The sequence below is a fragment of the Leucopleurus acutus genome (assembly GCF_964270905.1).
Source record: "Leucopleurus acutus genome assembly, chromosome: 2".
In the NCBI taxonomy this organism is placed as follows: domain Eukaryota; kingdom Metazoa; phylum Chordata; class Mammalia; order Artiodactyla; family Delphinidae; genus Leucopleurus; species Leucopleurus acutus.
This window is the reverse complement of record NC_139143.1, coordinates 173,939,881-173,958,876: the sequence shown is the minus strand read 5'-3', so window position 1 is coordinate 173,958,876 and position 18,996 is coordinate 173,939,881. Positions and strand designations below refer to the sequence as shown.

Here is an 18,996-nt window from a genome sequence, read left to right as displayed (position 1 = left end):
CCAGAATTAATAATAGTGCTAAAGTTATTAATATAATTCAGTTAAGGTGCTGGATACAAGAGAAATACATGAAAATAATTTTTTTCTTCACTAAAACCATTAATTAGATGTGGAAATGAAAAAGTAATCCCCCAAATGAAAAGATACCTGGGTATAAGATTTAAACGGTAATGTGAAGAAAAATACGAAATAAAGTACAAAGAAATTAAATTTCAGTAAGTGATGATTTTCTGGTTGGAAGACAATAGAAAAATGTAATATCACAAATGAGTATCTCGAATGAGTATAAATGTAATATTAGTCCATCAATCTCAGTGGGTTGTTCTTGTTTTTTTGGAACTGTAAAATATTGTGACAAAAATCTAAAAGTTCAGTGAAACACTATCGGTGAGCCTGTGAAGTGTTACCAGCCAGGGTTCTTGGACTCTTTAATCAATAGAAATTGATGAGGCCAGATGAGGAATTCAAGCAAGGTTTGAATTGGGACTCTTGCTGCAGCAGGAGGGAGTGAAAACAAGTAACAGGTGCCCTTGTTAGCTCCCTGAAGGAGTGGTGGAGAAGGGGCACGCTAGCTGGTCCTTTTAAATGGTACGGGCGGATCCATAGGTTGGGCCAGAGGGTTGGCTTAGGTGGTCTGCCCACCTGTTTGGTGGTGCTGTGTTCAGGGATCATGCTGCAGTAGACTGCTTTTGTTCCTGACATCTCAGAAGTGGCAGTTGGGTTTTGGGCCTTTTTGTATTGTGTGGTTCGTAATTTGCCCCAGCTGCTCATGTACCCAGTTATTTTTAGTCCCTTATTGTTTCCTTGTGGTCCCAGGTCCCAGCCTGTCTCAGTAGGACTGAAAATTGGTACAACCCTTAGGGAGAGCAATTTGGCAATATCTATAAAAATTACAAAGGCATCTAATCTTTGACCCAGCTATCTGGGAATTTATCCTACAGGTACAATTGCACAGGCATAAACTGACTTATGTACAAGGTTGTTCATTTCAGTTTTTTGTAAAAGCAAAAAATTGGAAACAACGCAAACGTCTGTCAATAGAAGACTGGTTAAATACATTATGGTACATTCGGGGGAAGCTGTAAAAAGGAATGGGGCAGGGAATTCTCTGGCGGTCTAGTGGTTAGGACACTGTGCTTCCAATGCAGGGGGCATGGGTTCAATCCCTGGTCGGGGTTCTAAGATCCCACAAGCCACGTGGCACAGCCCAAATAAATAAATAAATAAGGAATGGGGCAGCTCTCTGTATACTAATTTGGAAAGTTCTCCAAAGTATACTAAATGAAAAATGCAAGGTACAGAACTGTATATGGTTATAGTATGCTATATTTAAGAGGCAATGGGCAGGGTTAGGGTTACTAAGAACATATTTTTGCTTTGCAAGAAGCTAATATAAGTGACAATCTGGGGGATTTACTATATATATACATATATACGTCGAATCATATTAATATATTTCCAATTCCAAAATTAAAATTTTTTTACAGGGCTTCCCTGGTGGCGCAGTGGTTGAGAGTCCGCCTGCCGATGCAGGGGACACGGGTTCGTGCCCCGGTCCAGGAAGATCCCACATGCCGCGGAGCGGCTGGGCCCGTGGGCCATGGCCGCTGAGCCTGCACGTCCAGAGCCTGTGCTCCGCAGCGGGAGAGGCCCCAACAGTGAGAGGCCCGCGTACCACAAAAAAAAAAAAAGAAAAAAAATTTTTTACAGAAACAGCCAAGAGTAGTTTTGGAAAAAAAAAAAAACTGAGAAGGAACTTATCTTACTAGGAATTAAAACTTAAAAAGAGACTTCAGTAAAAACATTGGCACAGAAAATGACACATAATCGGAACAGAATAAGGTCATGAGTTCAGTCCCCATGTGGGCCACCAAAAAAAAAGGAACAGAATAGAAAGTTCACAAGTGGATTTAGTGGGAAAGTGATGCTTTCTAGAATAGAAGAGAATAAATGGTCAGGATATCTATTCCCTGACTGGATTATGGGTTGGCTGCATTTCTTTAGTCACATCTTCTGTCTGAAGACTTTCTCCTATCCTATCCTATCCTTCCTTCTTATTAGGATTAGGGGTAGCAATGGCTCCCTCTTGTTGCTAGCCCTGGAATGCTTCACTCTTTTGTTGGTTTCTCTTAACCCAGTCTACAATTCTGTAAACAGTCCCTTTATTAAACTCTCCTTAATTACCTGGTTTGAGTATGTAGGGCTTTGACGGATAAAATATTTTTACAAATCGTGTAATTCTGGTTAAGTGATCATACTGAAAATAACTGACATTTCTGTATTCCTAAAGAATAAAAATACGTGTTACGACTGCTCTGTCAAATCATAATGTAGAAAAAATATAAGCTTATGACTGCTAGATTTGCTGCTTTCATAGTTGTTAAGAAACTTGTCTCATTTAAATTAACTGCACTAAACAGTCAGTTCCATGCTTATTTAATTATTTATGTAGGCGCCACAAAGAAGAAAGTATGAAAAGCTGTAACAGGGGAAACTGACCCTTAAGGTGGTGAAGGTTAGGGCCCCCTGAAGAAAAACATTTAAAGACATCTTAGGAGGAGGACACACCTAATCCCAACTGGTATATTGGTCATTTGCCATGGGCCAGGCACAAGTCACAAATATTTCACAAATATTGTCGAATTTGTCCTCAAACTACTCTGTAACATGGGTATTGTATTATTATTTATTTTTCATAGATGATGAACCAAAGAATAGACGAGTTAAATAGAGAATGGTTATACAGTTCATTACTGAATGAATGGACAGATATACGAAGAATGGTGTCCTATGCAGAATTCTGAGAAGAAAGTCAAAATCTCACATTAATCCAAGAAATCTTTCTGCATCTCGGAGATGCTTGAGGAAGAGATCCCGAGTACCCTCAGTCAATTTGTTCCTTCCTTTCTTCATTCAAACAGTTCGGGGCACAGGGAATCCGCTGTGAACAAGACAGAAATATATCCTGTTCTCTTGGAGCTTCCGTTGTACCGGGCGTTGTACCGCCACGCAAAGATTAAGATAGGATGCTGTGATGGTGACTGTAGGCCTACTTTGGTCACTTGATGGACACAATCTGTGCTCTGGGTTGCTTTCTCACACTTTCGGTGGCGTTTTCTTCCTTTTACCCCTCTTCCTCAGACGATTCCGCCGCGCTGCCCTCGTGTCTCCACTCAATGCGCCTGGGCCCAAGCCTGGCCCAATCGGATACAGCCCAAGGGATTGGTTCCTCAGCTGGGGAAGCAGAAAGGGGCGGGGCTTTGTCCCGAAACCTATGGCTGCTGGCTGACGGAAGTGAGCTGGAGACTCGGAAAAGTTGTCGCAGGAAGTCTGGGGAAAAAGCGCTACCGGGAGCCTTCCCTTGTGGCGCAGTGGTTGAGAGTCCGCCTGCCAATGCAGCGGACGCGGGTTCGTGCCCCGGTTTGGGAAGATCCCACATGCTGTGGAGCAGCTGGGCTTGTGAGCCATGGCCACTGAGCCTGAGTCTCCGGAGCCTGTGCTCCATAACGGGAGAGGCCACAACAGTGAGAGGCCCGCGTACCGCAAAAAAAAAAAAAAAAAAGCGCTACCGGGTGATGGCGGCAAAGGCTAAGGCAGAGGAGGTGGGGCTGGTCTTGCCCAACGGTTGGGAGTGTAGGCTAGACGACGGCGGCTAGACGAAGAGGTAGTGCCAGGGAGGCAGAGACGGGGGCGCAGACACTGTGGGGTCGGAGTCGGCGGTGAAGGCGCCCGGCCTGTCGGGAACCGCGGGGAATCAGCTGGGCCGTCCGGGAAGAAGCCGAACCGGCCCCGCCTCCAGCCTGTCCTCCGCCGCAGGTGCCGGTGGACGGCGCAGAGGAGCAGCAGCCCCCTGCGGCGGCCGAGGAGCTGGCCGCCCAGAAGCGCGAACAGAGACTGCGCAAATTCCGGGAGCTGCACCTGAAGCGGGTGAGTCGCCCCAGAGGCCAGCTGAGACCTGTCACGTGGCCAGGCCCGTGCGCGTTTGTGGAGCGACGAGGAAGCCGCACCAGCCCGTGTGACAGACCTGCAGAGCTAGATGAAAGTTCGGTCCCGGTGGTTCTCAACCTGGAATCACACTTTAGTCACTTTGAGACCTTTTAAAAGCTAGACATGCTTAGGCCTCACTTCCAGAGTGTCTGATTTGATCAGTTTCTAAACACAGACATTGGTATTTTTTTAAGCATCCTCTCCCTGCACCCTCCTCTCAGCTCAAGTGATTCTGTCAAACCTTTCTTTTCATGGAGGGGGATACCGTGGACCAGAAATGGAAAGTAACTTGTCTGTTGTCACGCAGCAAGTTGGCGTCATTCATCCAAAAACAGCCCCTCGCCTAATGGCCTCTAGTGTGCTATAGCCAACTATCAACAGATGGTGTGGATACAGCGGTAAATATGGTAAGGCTTCTGCCCAGTTATGGAGGCAGATCCGTAACAAATAATTACTTCACGACTTGGTAAATGGTATGTTAGAGGGAGGAACAAAGTGCCTCAGAAGTGCAGAGAAGACTGACAACTAGAGACTAAGGTGACAACTACGCTGCTTGAAAAATGGGTAGGATATTATTAGACAAGTAAAGGAGTTGGGGGAAGTGGTATAGAGCAGTAGGAACAGAGCAAAGGAAAAGTCCTCATTAGGATAGGAGGTCAGCAGGCAGCTGGAGACAAGAGGTATGTGTGAGGATGGTAGTTATCCCTATTTGCGCAGAAAAACGCAATCTAAAAACTAGTGGGACATACTTAATTCACTTGAAATACTGTAAAAAAAAAAAAAAATAGGAGGCCGGATGATGTGTGAAGAAGCAATGATATAATTCAAACATCCCCATTTTGCAGTTTTTAATGAGTCACTGGATCACAGTCAGTGGCTGTGAACATCACAAAAAGGATACAATCAGAGATTATGTGTCTCCTGATAGAAGTATGTAGCACCAGTTTCATATAAGTAGACTTGCTAAAAATAAATCTAACCTGAATTGGGGACTTCCCTGGTGGTCCAGTGGTAAAGAATCTGCCTTAAAATGCAGGAGACGCGGGTTCAATCCCTGGTCGAGGAACTAAGATCCCACATGCCACAGGGCAACTAAGCCCACACGCCACAACTACTGAACTCGCACACCTCAACTAGAGCCCGTGTGCCGCAAACTACAGAGCCCACGCGCTCTGGAACCCACATGCCACTAGAGAAGAGAAAACCCACACGCCACAACTAGAGAAGAGAAAACCCGCACGCCACAACTAGAGAGAAGCCCGCGCACCACAACGAAAGATCCTGCATGCCTCAACGAAGATCCCGCGTGCCGCAACTAAGACCCGACACAGCCAAAAATAAAATTAAATAAATAAATATAAATAAATCTTAAAAAAAAAATAAATCTAACCTGAATTGGATGAAGCCACTAGATCTATTGACCAATTTACAGGAAATACAGGGGTCAAAAAATATGTTATAGGACATTATAGGGAGGCAACTAGCAGATGCCACTTTGGGAAACAATAGGACAGTCAACACATTTTCACACTCCTCAAAAAAGCAATGGATAAAAAAGATGGAAAAGGAAACTATACATTAAATAAACCTTAAGAGGTGTACATACATGTTGACTAATCGCAACATGTGGGACTTGTCTGAATTCCAATTCAAACAGATTGTAAAAATAATAATGAACACTTATGAGACCATCAGGAAAATGTGAACACTGACAAGATATTTGATAATAAGGAATTATTTGGGGAGTATGCTGATGGTATTGTGGTTAAAGAGATATTACAATATTATAGGTAGAAAAGAAAACCAGCTAGAAATCAGGAAATTTGGGTTCTTGGCCTAACTCTGCCACTAACTCTGTCACCTAAAACTTTCTGAACTTCATAGATAATAGGAAAATCAGATTGTAGTCCTTCTCATACCACCTTCATGGTTTATACTGTAAATGTGACCACCTGTCCACTTGCTCAGTGTTTTTATTTTTTTAATAAATATTTATTTTATTTTTGGCTGCATTGGGTGATCGTTGCTGCACGTGGGCTTTCTCTAGTGGTGAGCGGGGGCTACTCTTTGTTGCGGCGTGCAGGCTTCTTATTGCAGTGGCTTCTGTTGTTGTGGAGCATGGGCTCTAGCCACGTGGACTTCAGTAGTTGTGCACGCAGGCTCAGTAGATGTGGCTCACAGGCTCTAGAGTGCAGGCTTCAGTAGTGTGGCACGCAGGCTCAGTAGCTGTGGCTAGAAGGCTCTAGAACACAGGCTCAGTAGTTGTGGCACACGGGCTTTGTTGCTCTGAGGCATGTGGGATCTTCCCGGACCAGGGCTCGATCCATGTCTCCTGCATTGGCGGGCGGATTCTTAACCACTGCGCCACCAGGGAATGCCCCCTCTGTTTGTTTTTAAAGGGAGACTAAATGAGGCATTAAGATAGGTGTTTTTAGACGTGTTAAAACTGAAATTTTGTCTTCAACCCAATCTGAATTAAAAAAGGAATGAGAAATGGAATCACTTTCTCAGTATGTGACTGTGTCATTCAGTAGTATCTAAAATCATCTCAAGTACCTCTGTACAGTGGAACTCATACTTTGGGAAATGCTGTTTCAATCCAATCCTAAGCGACTTGCTTACATCACACAGCTAGGGAGTAGTCAAATCAGTATATTTCTCAGGTCTTCTTACTCCCAAACTATTGCTCTTTCCATCTTTACCACATGGTTCCTTGAAGGCAGTAACATAATACTTAAAGGTATAGATATTGGTGTTTACCTCTCTTCCCCCTACATGAAATCTCTTCAGTACAAACACACTCTCACACAAACTTCTCCAGTGGCTCCCTTCCTTTCAGGATAAAATCCATAAGTCCATTTTGGATGGCCTACCATACAAGATAGGTAACATTTATTTGGATTTGTTTCCATACCTCTGCTGACAAACTTTGTGTCCTGGTGGTAGAATGAAGCTCGAAACCAGGAAGTTGTGGAGGAAGATAAAAGACTTAAATTACCTGCAAATTGGGAAGCTAAGAAAGCTCATTTGGAATGGGAATTGCAGGAAAAAGAAAAGAAAAAGTAAGTACACTCCTGCCACCTTCATAAGCTGTGGATTCAAATATTATATTGTGTTTTGTTCAGGCAGTATATTGCATGGTAGTTAAGCATTAAGCGTTCCAGCTCTGGTTTCCTCATCTGTACCTTAGAGAGTTTTGAGAATAAAATATGGAAGACATTTACAACACTGCCTGGCACATAGTTGCAGCCACATAATGGATATTAGGGTAAAAGGTTAAGCTACAGTAACAAAAGCTCCAACAATAAGAAAAGATAAAGCTCATGAGCCTCTCCTGTATCAGTTCCCAGCTGAGCAGGCCAAGTCACCTGGCCTGATGCAGCTGCAAGGGATGTTGAGAAATGGGCGGCCATGAGCCCAGAAAGGAGGCAAGCAAGGATTTTGATGGACATCTAATGTGTCCCCCACAGCTATTTTTGGTGTCAGTTTTATAGATGTATTCTTACAGATATAGCAGATTCCACAATTTTCTTTGTAAACTGGCCATTTTACTGTCTTGATGGCAGTCTTTAAGCCTTTGATTTGAAAGGAATTAAGGAATTGTATAAGGCAATAAAGCTAATGTTTTTTCCCCTCGTTTTAGGAATGTACAGCAAGAGGGGAAGACTATAAGAAAGTGAAGTTGCTCGAGATCAGTGCAGAAGATGCAGAAAAATGGGAGAGGAAAAAGAGGAGGAAAAACCCCAATGTGGGATTTTCAGGTAAAAATGGCTTTTACTTTTGAATGGGCCTATTAATGGCCCATTTAACAAGTCTAATAATGCCCCACCCAACATCTAAGATAGTATGGGTTCTCATTTTTTCAGATTATGCTGCTGCCCAATTACACCAGTATCATAGGTTGACAAAGCAGATCAGACCTGACATGGAAACATATGAGAGACTGAGAGAAAAGCAGTAAGTCAATGTGATTTAAAAGCATGCATTATGTATGTTACTGAAAGGCCTTGAATTTAAGAGTGCTGATTCTGGAGCTTTGCTTCCTGGCCTTGGGTCCCGGCTCCACCACTTAGTAGCTGTGTCACACTATTTTTCTCTGTTTCCTCATCTGTAAATAGGGAATAACAACAGTGCCCACCTCACAGGGTTATTATCAAGATTAAATAAATTCATACAATGCCCTCAGTCAGTGCTTGGCACATAGAAAGCACTGTATATGTATTGGCTATTATTTGTTATCATTGATTATTACTGTTGCTATTACCCTTATCCACAGGTAGGGGACACAGTAATACTTTCTTTCGTCATGCACAGTAAACAATGGTAAACTACACTCCTTACCTAATTATGTAAGACAGGTACTGTGCTAAAGATCAAGACTGTTTTAATAGTGATAGTGTAGATAGTGGAGAGGGCTGTAAATTGTGCCCTCAATTGAGCATGTTACCCAAGCTCTCCTACTGTATGAACTCCGTTAATCCCATTAACCTGTGGTCCTCAGCTAACTCATTTGGGCTTTGGAGGTTTTTTATTTTTTGGCCACACAGCATGCAGGATCTTAGTTCCCAGATCAGGGATCGAACCCACGCCCCCTGCAGTGGAAGCATGGAGTTTTAACCACTGGACTGCCAGGGAAGTCCCAGGAGTAGATATTTCTTAAATATATATATTTTTGGTCTGAATTCTATTTCTTTGAAATCAAGTATCTCAAAGTTTTCCACTTTTGACCACTAAACATTATCCAGTTCTGAAGGTATAGGATCTTTTTTTGTGTTACTCACCACTTCACTCTTTTTCAGTGGAGAGGAGTTCTACTCAACATCTAACAGTCTTCTTCACGGAACACACGTGCCTTCCACAGAGGAAACTGATAGGATGGTCGTAGACTTGGAAAAGCAGTAAGTACTACAAATGCAGCCTAAAGTTTTAGTAGTGATTCATGCTTAATAACAAAATTAACTATATGGTCTTGAAGTGTAGCAACTGGATTGAAGTTAAGGAACATTTGAATTATTAGTTTGAAGAATGGTCCCATTCACCACCACTTTTATATGTATGTGGTTTTTTTAACATTTTTATTGGAGTATAAGTGCTTTACAATGTTGTGTTAGTTTCTGCTGTATAAAAAAGTGAATCAGCTATATGTATACATATATCCCATATCCCCTCCCTCTTGCGTCTCCCTCCCACCCTCGCTCTCCCACTCCTCTAGGTGGTCACAAAGCATCAAGCTGATCTCCCTGTGCTATGCAGCTGCTTCCCACTAGCTATTTTACATTTGGTAGTGTATGTATTTCAATGCTACTCTCTCACTTCGTCCCAGCTTACCCTCCCCCCACCCCACCCTCCTCCTCAAGTCCATTCTCTACGTCTGTGTCTTTATTCCTGTCCTGCCCCTAGGTTCATCAGAACCATTTTTTTTTAGATTCCATATGTGTTAGCATATGGTATTTTTTCTGACTGACTTCACTCTGTATGACAAACACTAGGTCCATCCACCTCAAATAACTCAAATTACGTTTCATTTTATGGCTGAGTAGAATTCCATTTATATGTGCCACATCTTTATCCATTCATCTGTCAATGGACACTTATGTGGCTTATATGTGTTTTGAATGGGGTAACTACTAGGCAGAATCTACAGAGTACGTATAGAAATTCTCTCAACGTAATATGTGACCACTCATATTTCAGCGTGAACCTGGGTAATTTCCCAAACTTCAGACCAGATCATCTGATGATACTGTTAAGATTAAATTCAAGAAGAATGCTCATTGAACACATATCCTTGTAGGATGCTTTCTAAAGATATTGCTTTCAGGCTTAACTATTAAGAACAAAAAGGAGGGACTTCCCTGGTGGCACAGTGGTTAAGAATCCACCTGCCAACGTAGGGGACATGGGTTCAATCCCTGGTCCGAGAATATCCCACATGCCACAGAGCAACTAAGCCCGCGAGCCACAACTACTGAAGCCCGCGGTCCTAGAGCCCATGCTCTGCAACAAGAGAAGCCACCGCAATGAGAAGCCCGTGCACCACAATGAAGAGTAGCCCCTGCTCACTGCAACCAGAGAAAAGGCCGCGCACAGCAACGAGGTCCCAACACAAAAATAAATAAATTAAAAAAAAAAAAAAAGGAATGCCGCTTTGAATTCTGCATATTTGTTTCCGTTACAGAATTGAAAAACGAGACAAATACAGCCGGAGACGTCCTTATAACAATGATGCAGATATTGACTACATTAATGAAAGGAATGCCAAATTCAACAAGGCAGAAAGATTCTATGGGAAATATACAGCTTAAATTAAACAAAACTTGGAAAGAAGAACAGCTGTCTAATCTCCTTCAGGAACTGTTCTGCCAAATTGTACCAGTAAATCAGGACTCTTTCCTTTTATAATTTGTAAAGACATGTTCTACAAATCTGTGTATTTTCATACTTATATATTTATTATTCATTTGTTTTAGAAAAATGTCTTGTATTTCTGTGTTTGAAGTGTGTGCTTAATGTGTGCACTCTGCTAGGCTTAAAATCCTTAGATACGAACACAAGTCATCATCATGCTGAAATCTGTCATACATTTGACTTGACCTGGAGTTGAACTTGGGAGCTTCAGAGGTGAGTTGCTAAATTGGCACTAATTCTTCTTATAAGCTATGGTAGGTAGTGAAAGGCAGGCAGTGGTCACTGGAAATTCAACCTAATCCCTCCCTGCTCCAAGAGGTCACAATTAGCAGGTGCTTGCCTGTCCCATGTTGTATCCTATGGCCCAGGTGCATTTATGGGGCAAGCATAGAGGGTGGGAGACTGATTCTCCAGTAGCATTTTACAAATATGCCATCCTTCAAAAAGCAAATATCCCTTGGAAGAAGGTAAGTTAAAACACTTGGTGAAAATATTAAAATACACATAATACAATCTTTTTTTTTAAAGGCTAACTGGAATTCTAACCTTATTTCAACTGTAACTAAAAAATTAGGACATGCGATTTTAGTAGCAATTATGGGAAACAGAGGATAGAAAACCTGAAGTCAGGAGTATCCCATGAAAGTGAAGATTGTGCCATGTTACGTGAATAAAAACATGCCTAGGCTTGAGATCAGTATAAGCTGGGCACACTTATTGATCAACGAGTAGGAAGCTCCGATTTAGCTAATGACGGGTTTATAAAGATGGTAATATAAATGCTAATAATAAAGGTATATTCAGTGTACTGTGAATAGGGAAATTTTAACATTGTGGTACAGTCATACAACTACAGAATGAGACAGATCTAACATGAAAAGATGCTCTTACCTATATAAAGAGGTTTGTACAGGCACAGAAATAAAATCCAGGATGTGCACCATACTATTTATAGTGATTGCTCCTGGGAATGGGAACAAATGTGGTAATTTTACTTACTTTTTAAAATAATTTGACACAAATACACACCCATGCTGCCCAATCTTATCAAGAGTAATAACATTCCAGTAGTTTTTTCTTCTCCTGTATTTTCAAAGAAACATTTAATAATACCTTTCTACTAAGGGAAAAGGAGGGGAGGGAAATATTAATAGGTCTTCAAAGACATCATACTGACTTGAGCTTAAAGGACAAATAGGATTTCCCCAGAGGAGAAAAGTGCTCCCAACAGTCAACCAAAAAAACAGATGTCAGCATGATCTGAAGACTACTCTGAAGGTGACTAGGTGGACGGTAAAAGCCACTAATTCAAACAGGCAATACTGTCATTAGCTCAGTATGGGAAAGGTTCATTGTGAAGAGCTGAGGCAAGCTTTGGAAACTAGAGTTCAGAAATTGATACTCTTCAGTTAGTAGATGGTAGTTAAAGACAGAGTGGAGGAAATTAGCAAAAGAGCTTGTAGAGGGAGTAGGCTAAGGATAGAATCCTAACAGTGGGCAAAGGACAAAAAGCCACTGTAGATAATGGAAGAGGTCAAAGAAAAGAAGACAAATGCATGGAAATCTCTGCCTGAATGACAGAAAAATTTGAGAAAGGACTCCATGAAGAAATAGTGAAAAGTGAGCCCGCATAAGAACAAGTTTTATTTTGCTAGGTAAGTTTAGTAAGTGCTTCAGCAAAGAAAACCAAAGGACAGCATGCTGTGGTTGGTTCAGTAATCATGGCTTCTCTAGAAAAAAAGCAAAGCATTACACACCTGAACCTACAATCTAGGGCTGTGCTTTCCACCCACCATATGTCACTAGTGATCATCTGAAATGTGACTAGGGCAAATTGAGGTGTGCTTTAAGTGTAACATACACACTGAATCACAACACCTACCCAAAAAAAGTAAAATACCACTTTTCTACATTATATGTTTAAATATTTTAACATCTACTGGGGTAAAAAACGAATTCACCTTTTTACTATTCATTGCAGCTCTCCCTTCTATTGGACAGCACTAAATCTAGTCTCTTGGTACAATTTCTCACTGTCAGTGCCTGTTTGCTATATTGTCCGCAGGTTATGTAATGACGTGGTATCACACCTGGGCAACTGCATCCCACTTATGTAATGACAGGCAGTCTGGGAATATGCACAATGAGTTATCTTCTGTGTTACAAAGCCTAGGAGAGACTGAGCACAGTTGTCCTGGCCACACACAAACGACAAGGTCAGGTTAGACAAGGACTGACAGGACTTCATGGGGTGATTATGAAAAAAAAATGGAGAAAGTGTACGTTCTTTTCAGGATACTGGGTAGTAAAAAGAAAATGAACTAATAAAGGGAAAATAGGCAAGTTCCAAGGCTGAAGGAAAAGACCACTGTAGAAGTGAAATCTCAGAAGTGGCACATATCCATGGCAACTAGCCAAACGTCTTACATAAGGTCATAATCAAAGCAGGTGCTTTTCTGTTACCAGCTAAGTGAAGGTGAAAATGATCTTAGCATTATGTCATCAATTCATTGCAAAAGTCTCCCTTACAAGGAAATCCTTGAGTTCTATAGCTTTACTATAGGAATAGAAATTATATGTCCAGGAATGTATATATCCAAGTCTAAATTTGTACATTTAAATTTTTCATAGGGTCAAATTTAAGAGCAGCTCTTATCCAATACAATGTTCTACCATAGAAGTATTCTATTATCTGCACTTTCCAGTAAGTGGTTACTTAAAATTCAGTTCCTCAGTCATAGTAGCCAACTTCTCAAGTGGTCAATAGCCACAGTGGCTGGTGGCTGTCTTCATGGGAAATGCAGGTAAAATACTGGACAGCACAGCTTTAGTTAATACAGTATTACATTGCACTTGAGGATTCTTCACCATCTTTTTAAAGTCAACTTCTACTTAAAAATTTAGGACTTAAGCCTGCTCATCTGTTATCTAATTTCTGGGTGTTTGTCTTTTCCCAGGTTTTTTGTCTTGCTTCTAATGTTCTCCTCATCCTATTCTCTAACTTGTTATCCCTGCCTATTGGAAGTCTATTTCATTATTTCCCAAACTAAAGAGTCTGTTCAAAATTAGGGCAAGATTCCAAGGAGTAGAAAAGAAAAACATTCAAGCAATCAATAGTACCCACCCCCATCACTAAAATAAAACCTCATGCATGTTTTTGATCTACTAGGATTTTTATTTTTTGCTTAGGTTCTAGCAAGACATGTTTTGTTGCTAAAGCCTAGCACATAGGCAAAATAAATTCATTAAGCTGGCATTTTATGTTTAATCCAAACATTTGATTAAGTCAAATTAACACTTGGAGAGACCATCTAAAACTGGCTTAAATCCTCCTAGTTTTGGTATCCACTAGAATGTATTAACAGGAAAAACCACAAAAATCCATGATCAGCTAACGTTTAAACCAACTGCCCAGACCTTTCAGTTAAGTGTTAACATTCATCTCTAAATTTTTATGTGCTTAGTTAAGGTCTTTCCCAGCTACAGTAAGAAACAATGAAGAATTTCAAATCAATAAATACTTTTTAAAACATAATAAGAAAAAAATGCAACGAAACCGCTGATTTTATAACCCAGTGAGGCATTGTTTCAACCCCTCTCTGGCTTAGTTTCCTGCCGTGAAGCTCAATTCTTCCAGGATAACACTATGCCAGTATTCTTTTAAGTCTTAGGCCAAACTTCCCAAATTTTAATGAGTATCTACATCAACCGGGAGTACTTTACAAATCAGCTTCTAATTCAGTTCTGGGGTAGATTTCAGATTCAACATTTCTCACAAACTCTCAGGTAAGATCACAGAGCCCTATGCTGTCAGTTCATGGATTTGGATCTGGGATTAGCAAGGCTTTAAACAAGAGATACCACCTCATTCTTCTTCATTAAATAAAAACCCATTATGTAAAATATATACAATAAAGTGAAACTAAAATAAAAACAAATTTATTAATAAAATATATACAACACAAACAGTTCAATTACTGTTTGTCTTAAAAATTTCACTTCTACATAACCAATCCATATTATATAAAACATTTACAAGTATATATACAAGAATGCCACCTGTGCGTAACCTCTGGTCCATTTGTGCTGTCTCCTATCTGCAAGAGAAATCTAAAATGTTAATATTTAAATATTAAGTATTTACATCTTTCTGTGTTGTCATCTGTAATTGCAACAATTATCACTAAATGGTTCAAAGGAATGGAATAATGCTGGAAACAAACTTGCAAAAAAAAAAATGCATTTCAGGCAACCTTAGCTATTGATGTTCTTTTCGACAGGTATCCACAGTCCATATGGACTTTTCTTCTTATCTATTTTTGGGGATCCTGAAGAGGTCTCTTCAGTAGTAGCTTTAGCTGATTTCTGAAGCAATGGCTTTGCTACAGAATTCTGTAAGAGAACAAGTTCTTAAGTTAGCTTCCCAAACAAATATTATTATACATATTTAAAATACTCGCTTTTTACAAAATACATTAAATAATTCCATTTAAGACTAGAACTTAAAAGAGACACCAACCAAATAAATGCAAAGCCACGGACTGCACTTGCAACTTGATTCAATCAAATCAGACATATGCAAGGCATATGTCACTACTGCAGTAGTGAAGTATTAAAAATAGTTTTGAATTATGTTTATTAAGCCCTTAGCTCATTTTAAAATATTCTGACTACAGGGCTTCCCTGGTGGCGCAGTGGTTGGGAGTCCGCCTGCCGATGCAGGGGACGCGGGTTCGTGCCCCGGTCCGGGAGGATCCCGCGTGCCGCGGAGCGGCTGGGCCCGTGGGCCATGGCTGCTGAGCCTGCGCGTCCGGAGCCTGTGCTCTGCAACGGGAGAGGCCACAGCAGTGAGAGGCCCGCATACCGCAAAAAAAAAAAAAAAAAAAAAAATATTCTGACTACAGGATATTCTGAGACTTGTTTTTTGAATATTTTAACAGTTAAAAAAGAAAACAGGAATAATTAAAAGGAGGACAAAACATTGAGACTGAGAATGTAGATATTAAAGTAGGAGCCCATTATATTGGTCACTTGTAAGAACCATACAAAAAAATTTCTTTTAATTCTATTTATTTAGCGGCTTAGTAGGCCTCGAATTATCAGCATAAAAACAATGAGCCAACAAAAATAAAAACCCACATAACAGAAATATGTTTAAGGCCAGTTTTTGAGTGGTCAATGCTTAGATATACTTACATTAGAGCTAAAAGCTATGCTTTTTTGCTGGGAAGACTTCTCGTTGGGATTTTCTGTTTCATCTTCTATTAACTTATCTGACAGCTAGACAGGTAAGAGAAAGTAAATTTTAAAAAACCATACCCTTGTAGGTATAAAAAGCACCCCAACTGTATTACAAATTCACTTGTAGAGACACAAATCAAGTTGGATGTAACCAAATAGTTAACATCCTAAAATAAATAACATAGTACTCTGTTAAGTTTTCCCCATAACAAAACCGATTCAATGATAGGCTTAAGACACTCTTCCCCATAAAGGAGTATTGTATCCCCCTGATGCAAATTCAAGTAACTTTGAAAGTCAAGTCATACCAGAAAACACCTAGTTTCAAAGAACTAAGGCATTTGCCCATCCAGTTGGGAACCTAACCGTCTGAAAAAGCGACTGAACTAAGATCTTTCTTGTCCACCACTAATACTTAGGCAAACCCACATCTGGATCTGAATGACAGGAGATAACCCATCTTTCCTATGTTAACTGAGTGTTATCAATTCCTAACTACCTTAAACCTTTAAGCTATGGATTTTATGCTGCACATTTCTGGAGAATTGTAATAAACTTATCTGCAAGTGAAGCAGGCCTCTTCTTCTGTAATCTCTCAAAATATCTGGAATATATTGCATATATTATGAAAGGGACATCTATATCAGATGCCCCACCATTACAAAGTACACTTTTGTTTAGTTTAGTACCTGTCCCAAATTCTAGCATGCACAGGGATCTACCAACAAAAAACTAAGTTTTCAGTGTGTCAACATAAACTTCAAATTAGTTAAACCTCTGATGCTTTTGTGCATGTATCAATTACCAACAGATTTTCTTCATCAATGTCTGGAGACCACATTCATGATTTCTATAAGACAGAAATAAAGCAGATAAACTATACTGTATGTTGAGTACGGAATTTGTGGGAACATAATGCTGCAAATGAGCGCTACAGATAAATACTCCGTAAAAAACTAGCTAGAAAAACTTGGTAACTACATAGAAATCACCAAAGTACCAGCTACAATTATGAAAGTAATTAGTACTGTGTCAACTGAAAATAAAGTTCATTAGTCTCCCATTTTCACGGGGGGAGACTATCTAGTATTGTCAGATCTGTTATTTTAAATTATATTTAGCTAGCCTTTCCAGGAAGCAGTCTAAGGCAAATCAAATAAAAATGGCTAATCAGATCTTTCTGGTAGTAGTTTCCTGAAGATTTTGCTTGGATAAATCTAAAACACTTACCTCAGACTTTGCACCATTATTCAGTACAGCTGTTCCACGGTTGGTTTCTTTAGATACAGAAACAGTTCTGAGACTGGCTGGCAAGTCAAAGTTGGCTGTTCCTAATGCTTTTGCGGCATTGGCTTTTGCTATTTCTAACAGCTCCATTCGATCTACAAAAGAAACACAAAGTGTTCATTTATCCTGTAGTATTTCTCCAGAAAACTCAAAAATCACAAACTGTGTTTGTGCCTTTTTTTTTTTTTTTGGCTGTACACAGGCCTCTCACTGCTGTGGCCTCTCCCGTGGCGGAGCACAGGCTCCGGACGCGCAGGCCCAACGGCCATGGCTCAGGGGCCGAGCCGCTCCGCGGCATGTGGGATTCTCCCGAACCGGGGCATGAACCCGCGTCCCCTGCATCGGCAGGCGGACTCCCAACCACTGCGCCACCAGGGAAGCCCTATGTTTGTGCTTTTAAACTAGTAGTATCTAGACATTTACACGGTACTTCCACATGTAAGATATATTTCTATTGATGGAAAAAGAACTCTACTTATTTTGCTGAGAAAAACAAGCATCCCTAAATGATCAACAAGTAAAAGCACACGGTGGGTAAATAACTACCTCCCTGACAACTTCAAGGCTCCACCCAGAACCGCCCTCCACCAAGCCATTTAACGTGCACAGCGTTACCCCCAAGGGGAAAGCATGCCGTCCATTATAAAACTGGGCGCCCACTACAGTGTAGTTTTAACTATTAACCTACTGGAGTCCTTCCTCTTTCCCCTAACGCCTCTCTCGACGACCGACGACTCACCCTTCTCACTCAGACGAAATGGGGTTGGGCTGCGCGACCTGGTCCGGGACCGCCCCCTCCAGCCTCTGCGCTCCTCCGGGTAGACGGTGCGGCCGAAGCCGTAGTACGGGCGGTCCCGCGCGAAGGCGTAGGCCCTCCGGGAAGGCGAGCGGCCTCGGGAGCGGGGGCGGCTGAGGGGCCGGGAGGACCTCCTGGAGGAGCCGTGGTGCCTCGCCCGGTACCGCCGGCTGCGGGGGCGCGAGCGGCTCCGCGAGTACGAGCGCGAGTAGCGCCGGTACCTCCTCCGGTGGCGCCTTCGGGAGCGAGACCTCGACCTGCTCCTCCGCCGGGGCGGGCCGCGGCTGCGGCTCCGCGACCACGACCGAGTCGAGACGACGGATCGGGACGGAGAGCTCGGGGGAGAGCGGCTCCCGGACGCCGAGGACAGCCGGCTGGACGGGCCCGACCGCGACGACGAGGGGGAGGCCTTGTGCGGCGAGCCCGGCCACAGGTCGTTCACGTAGCTGGACATCTCGGACGGCAGCTTCCGAGCTTCCTTTGCTCTGACGACCCCTGCCCGAGAACTCAGTTCCTAAAAACAAACGGGAGGAAACAAAACACAAGTGAAGTCCCGAAGTGGGCCGCGCGGGCAGCCTCGGGCCGAGAAAGAAACGGGCCTCCCGGCCTACGGAACTCCGGCTGTGGCGCCGTCTGCTGCCGGCCTTCCCGCCCCGCCACCGTCCCCGTCCCCGCTCCGCGGGGCCACAGGGCCCGGCTACGCTCGCCTTGAGGTAACCGACCGCAGGGCCACCCCGTCACCAGGAAACCCACCACGGGCCGTCGACGCCTCACTCAAGGAGAGAAAGGCCCAACGGACGCCTTCCTTCTCAAGTTAAGGACGGAGAGAGGCTTTTCGCTGCTTCTCCTGAACGGCGGACTCACAACCTCTACCTCCGACGTCCAACGTCCAAAAGCGAACTGAACGGGGTCGCGGCAGACGTGTCGAAAATACCAGAAGCTGGCGCCCCGCGCCTGCGCAGAGACGTTGCGTGGTGGGCGCGGCTCCCCTCTCGTCCAACCGCCGCTCCCCTCCTCTCTCCACCCCGAGCCCCACCCTCCGCCTCACCCAATGGCCTCCAGGATGCGCATGCGCGCCCTAGCACGGAAGGTGGGCAGGGGGAGCCGCAGCTCCATCCGGGTAGCAACCTGTGGCTCTTCGGTGTTCTTGGCTGAAACCGGGTGAAAACGAGGGGGCCTCGCGCCGGCTACACCGGACTCTGGGGCTGAGTGCCTGGCCGATGTTAACTGGGTCGTTTCCTCCCCTTCGGGCTGTGCCTCCCGGGACCCTTCTTGGC

General features: G+C 42.8%; 2 protein-coding genes across 2 annotated transcripts; one reads left to right on the top strand and one right to left on the bottom strand.

Annotated features, from left to right (window-relative positions):
• Positions 1–6,946: 6,946 nt before the first annotated feature.
• On the top strand, positions 6,947–10,480 carry LOC309958722 (pre-mRNA-splicing factor SYF2-like). Its single transcript, XM_082834836.1, has 4 exons — positions 6,947–7,049; positions 7,631–7,748; positions 8,787–8,885; positions 10,166–10,480. The coding sequence occupies exons 2-4, from the start codon at positions 7,702–7,704 to the stop codon at positions 10,290–10,292; spliced, it is 273 nt and encodes a 90-aa protein (XP_082690962.1). The 5' UTR covers positions 6,947–7,049; positions 7,631–7,701; the 3' UTR covers positions 10,293–10,480.
• A 3,822-nt stretch (positions 10,481–14,302) lies between these two features.
• Positions 14,303–18,601, bottom strand: RSRP1 (arginine and serine rich protein 1). The gene is made up of 5 exons (XM_082834123.1): positions 18,473–18,601; positions 17,663–18,233; positions 16,867–17,018; positions 15,592–15,675; positions 14,303–14,787 (listed from the first exon to the last, which is right to left on the bottom strand). The coding sequence occupies exons 2-5, from the start codon at positions 18,171–18,173 to the stop codon at positions 14,650–14,652; spliced, it is 885 nt and encodes a 294-aa protein (XP_082690249.1). The 5' UTR covers positions 18,174–18,233; positions 18,473–18,601; the 3' UTR covers positions 14,303–14,649.
• Between the last annotated feature and the right edge of the window lie 395 nt (positions 18,602–18,996).

Bases quoted from the DNA above. Each gene is read 5' to 3' on its own strand.
- RSRP1 (XM_082834123.1), bottom strand. From the start codon at position 18,173: ATGTCCAGCTACGTGAACGACCTGTGGCCGGGCTCGCCGCACAAGGCC. The intron at 15,676-16,866 runs GTAAGTGTTTTA...TTACCTGTCTAG, and splicing joins ATAATGGTGCAAAGTCTGAG to CTGTCAGATAAGTTAATAGA. The intron at 14,788-15,591 runs GTAAGTATATCT...GTTCTCTTACAG, and splicing joins GCATAGCTTTTAGCTCTAAT to AATTCTGTAGCAAAGCCATT.
- LOC309958722 (XM_082834836.1), top strand. From the start codon at position 7,702: ATGGGAGAGGAAAAAGAGGAGGAAAAACCCCAATGTGGGATTTTCAG. The intron at 7,749-8,786 runs GTAAAAATGGCT...ACTCTTTTTCAG, and splicing joins CCCCAATGTGGGATTTTCAG to TGGAGAGGAGTTCTACTCAA. The intron at 8,886-10,165 runs GTAAGTACTACA...TTTCCGTTACAG, and splicing joins GTCGTAGACTTGGAAAAGCA to AATTGAAAAACGAGACAAAT.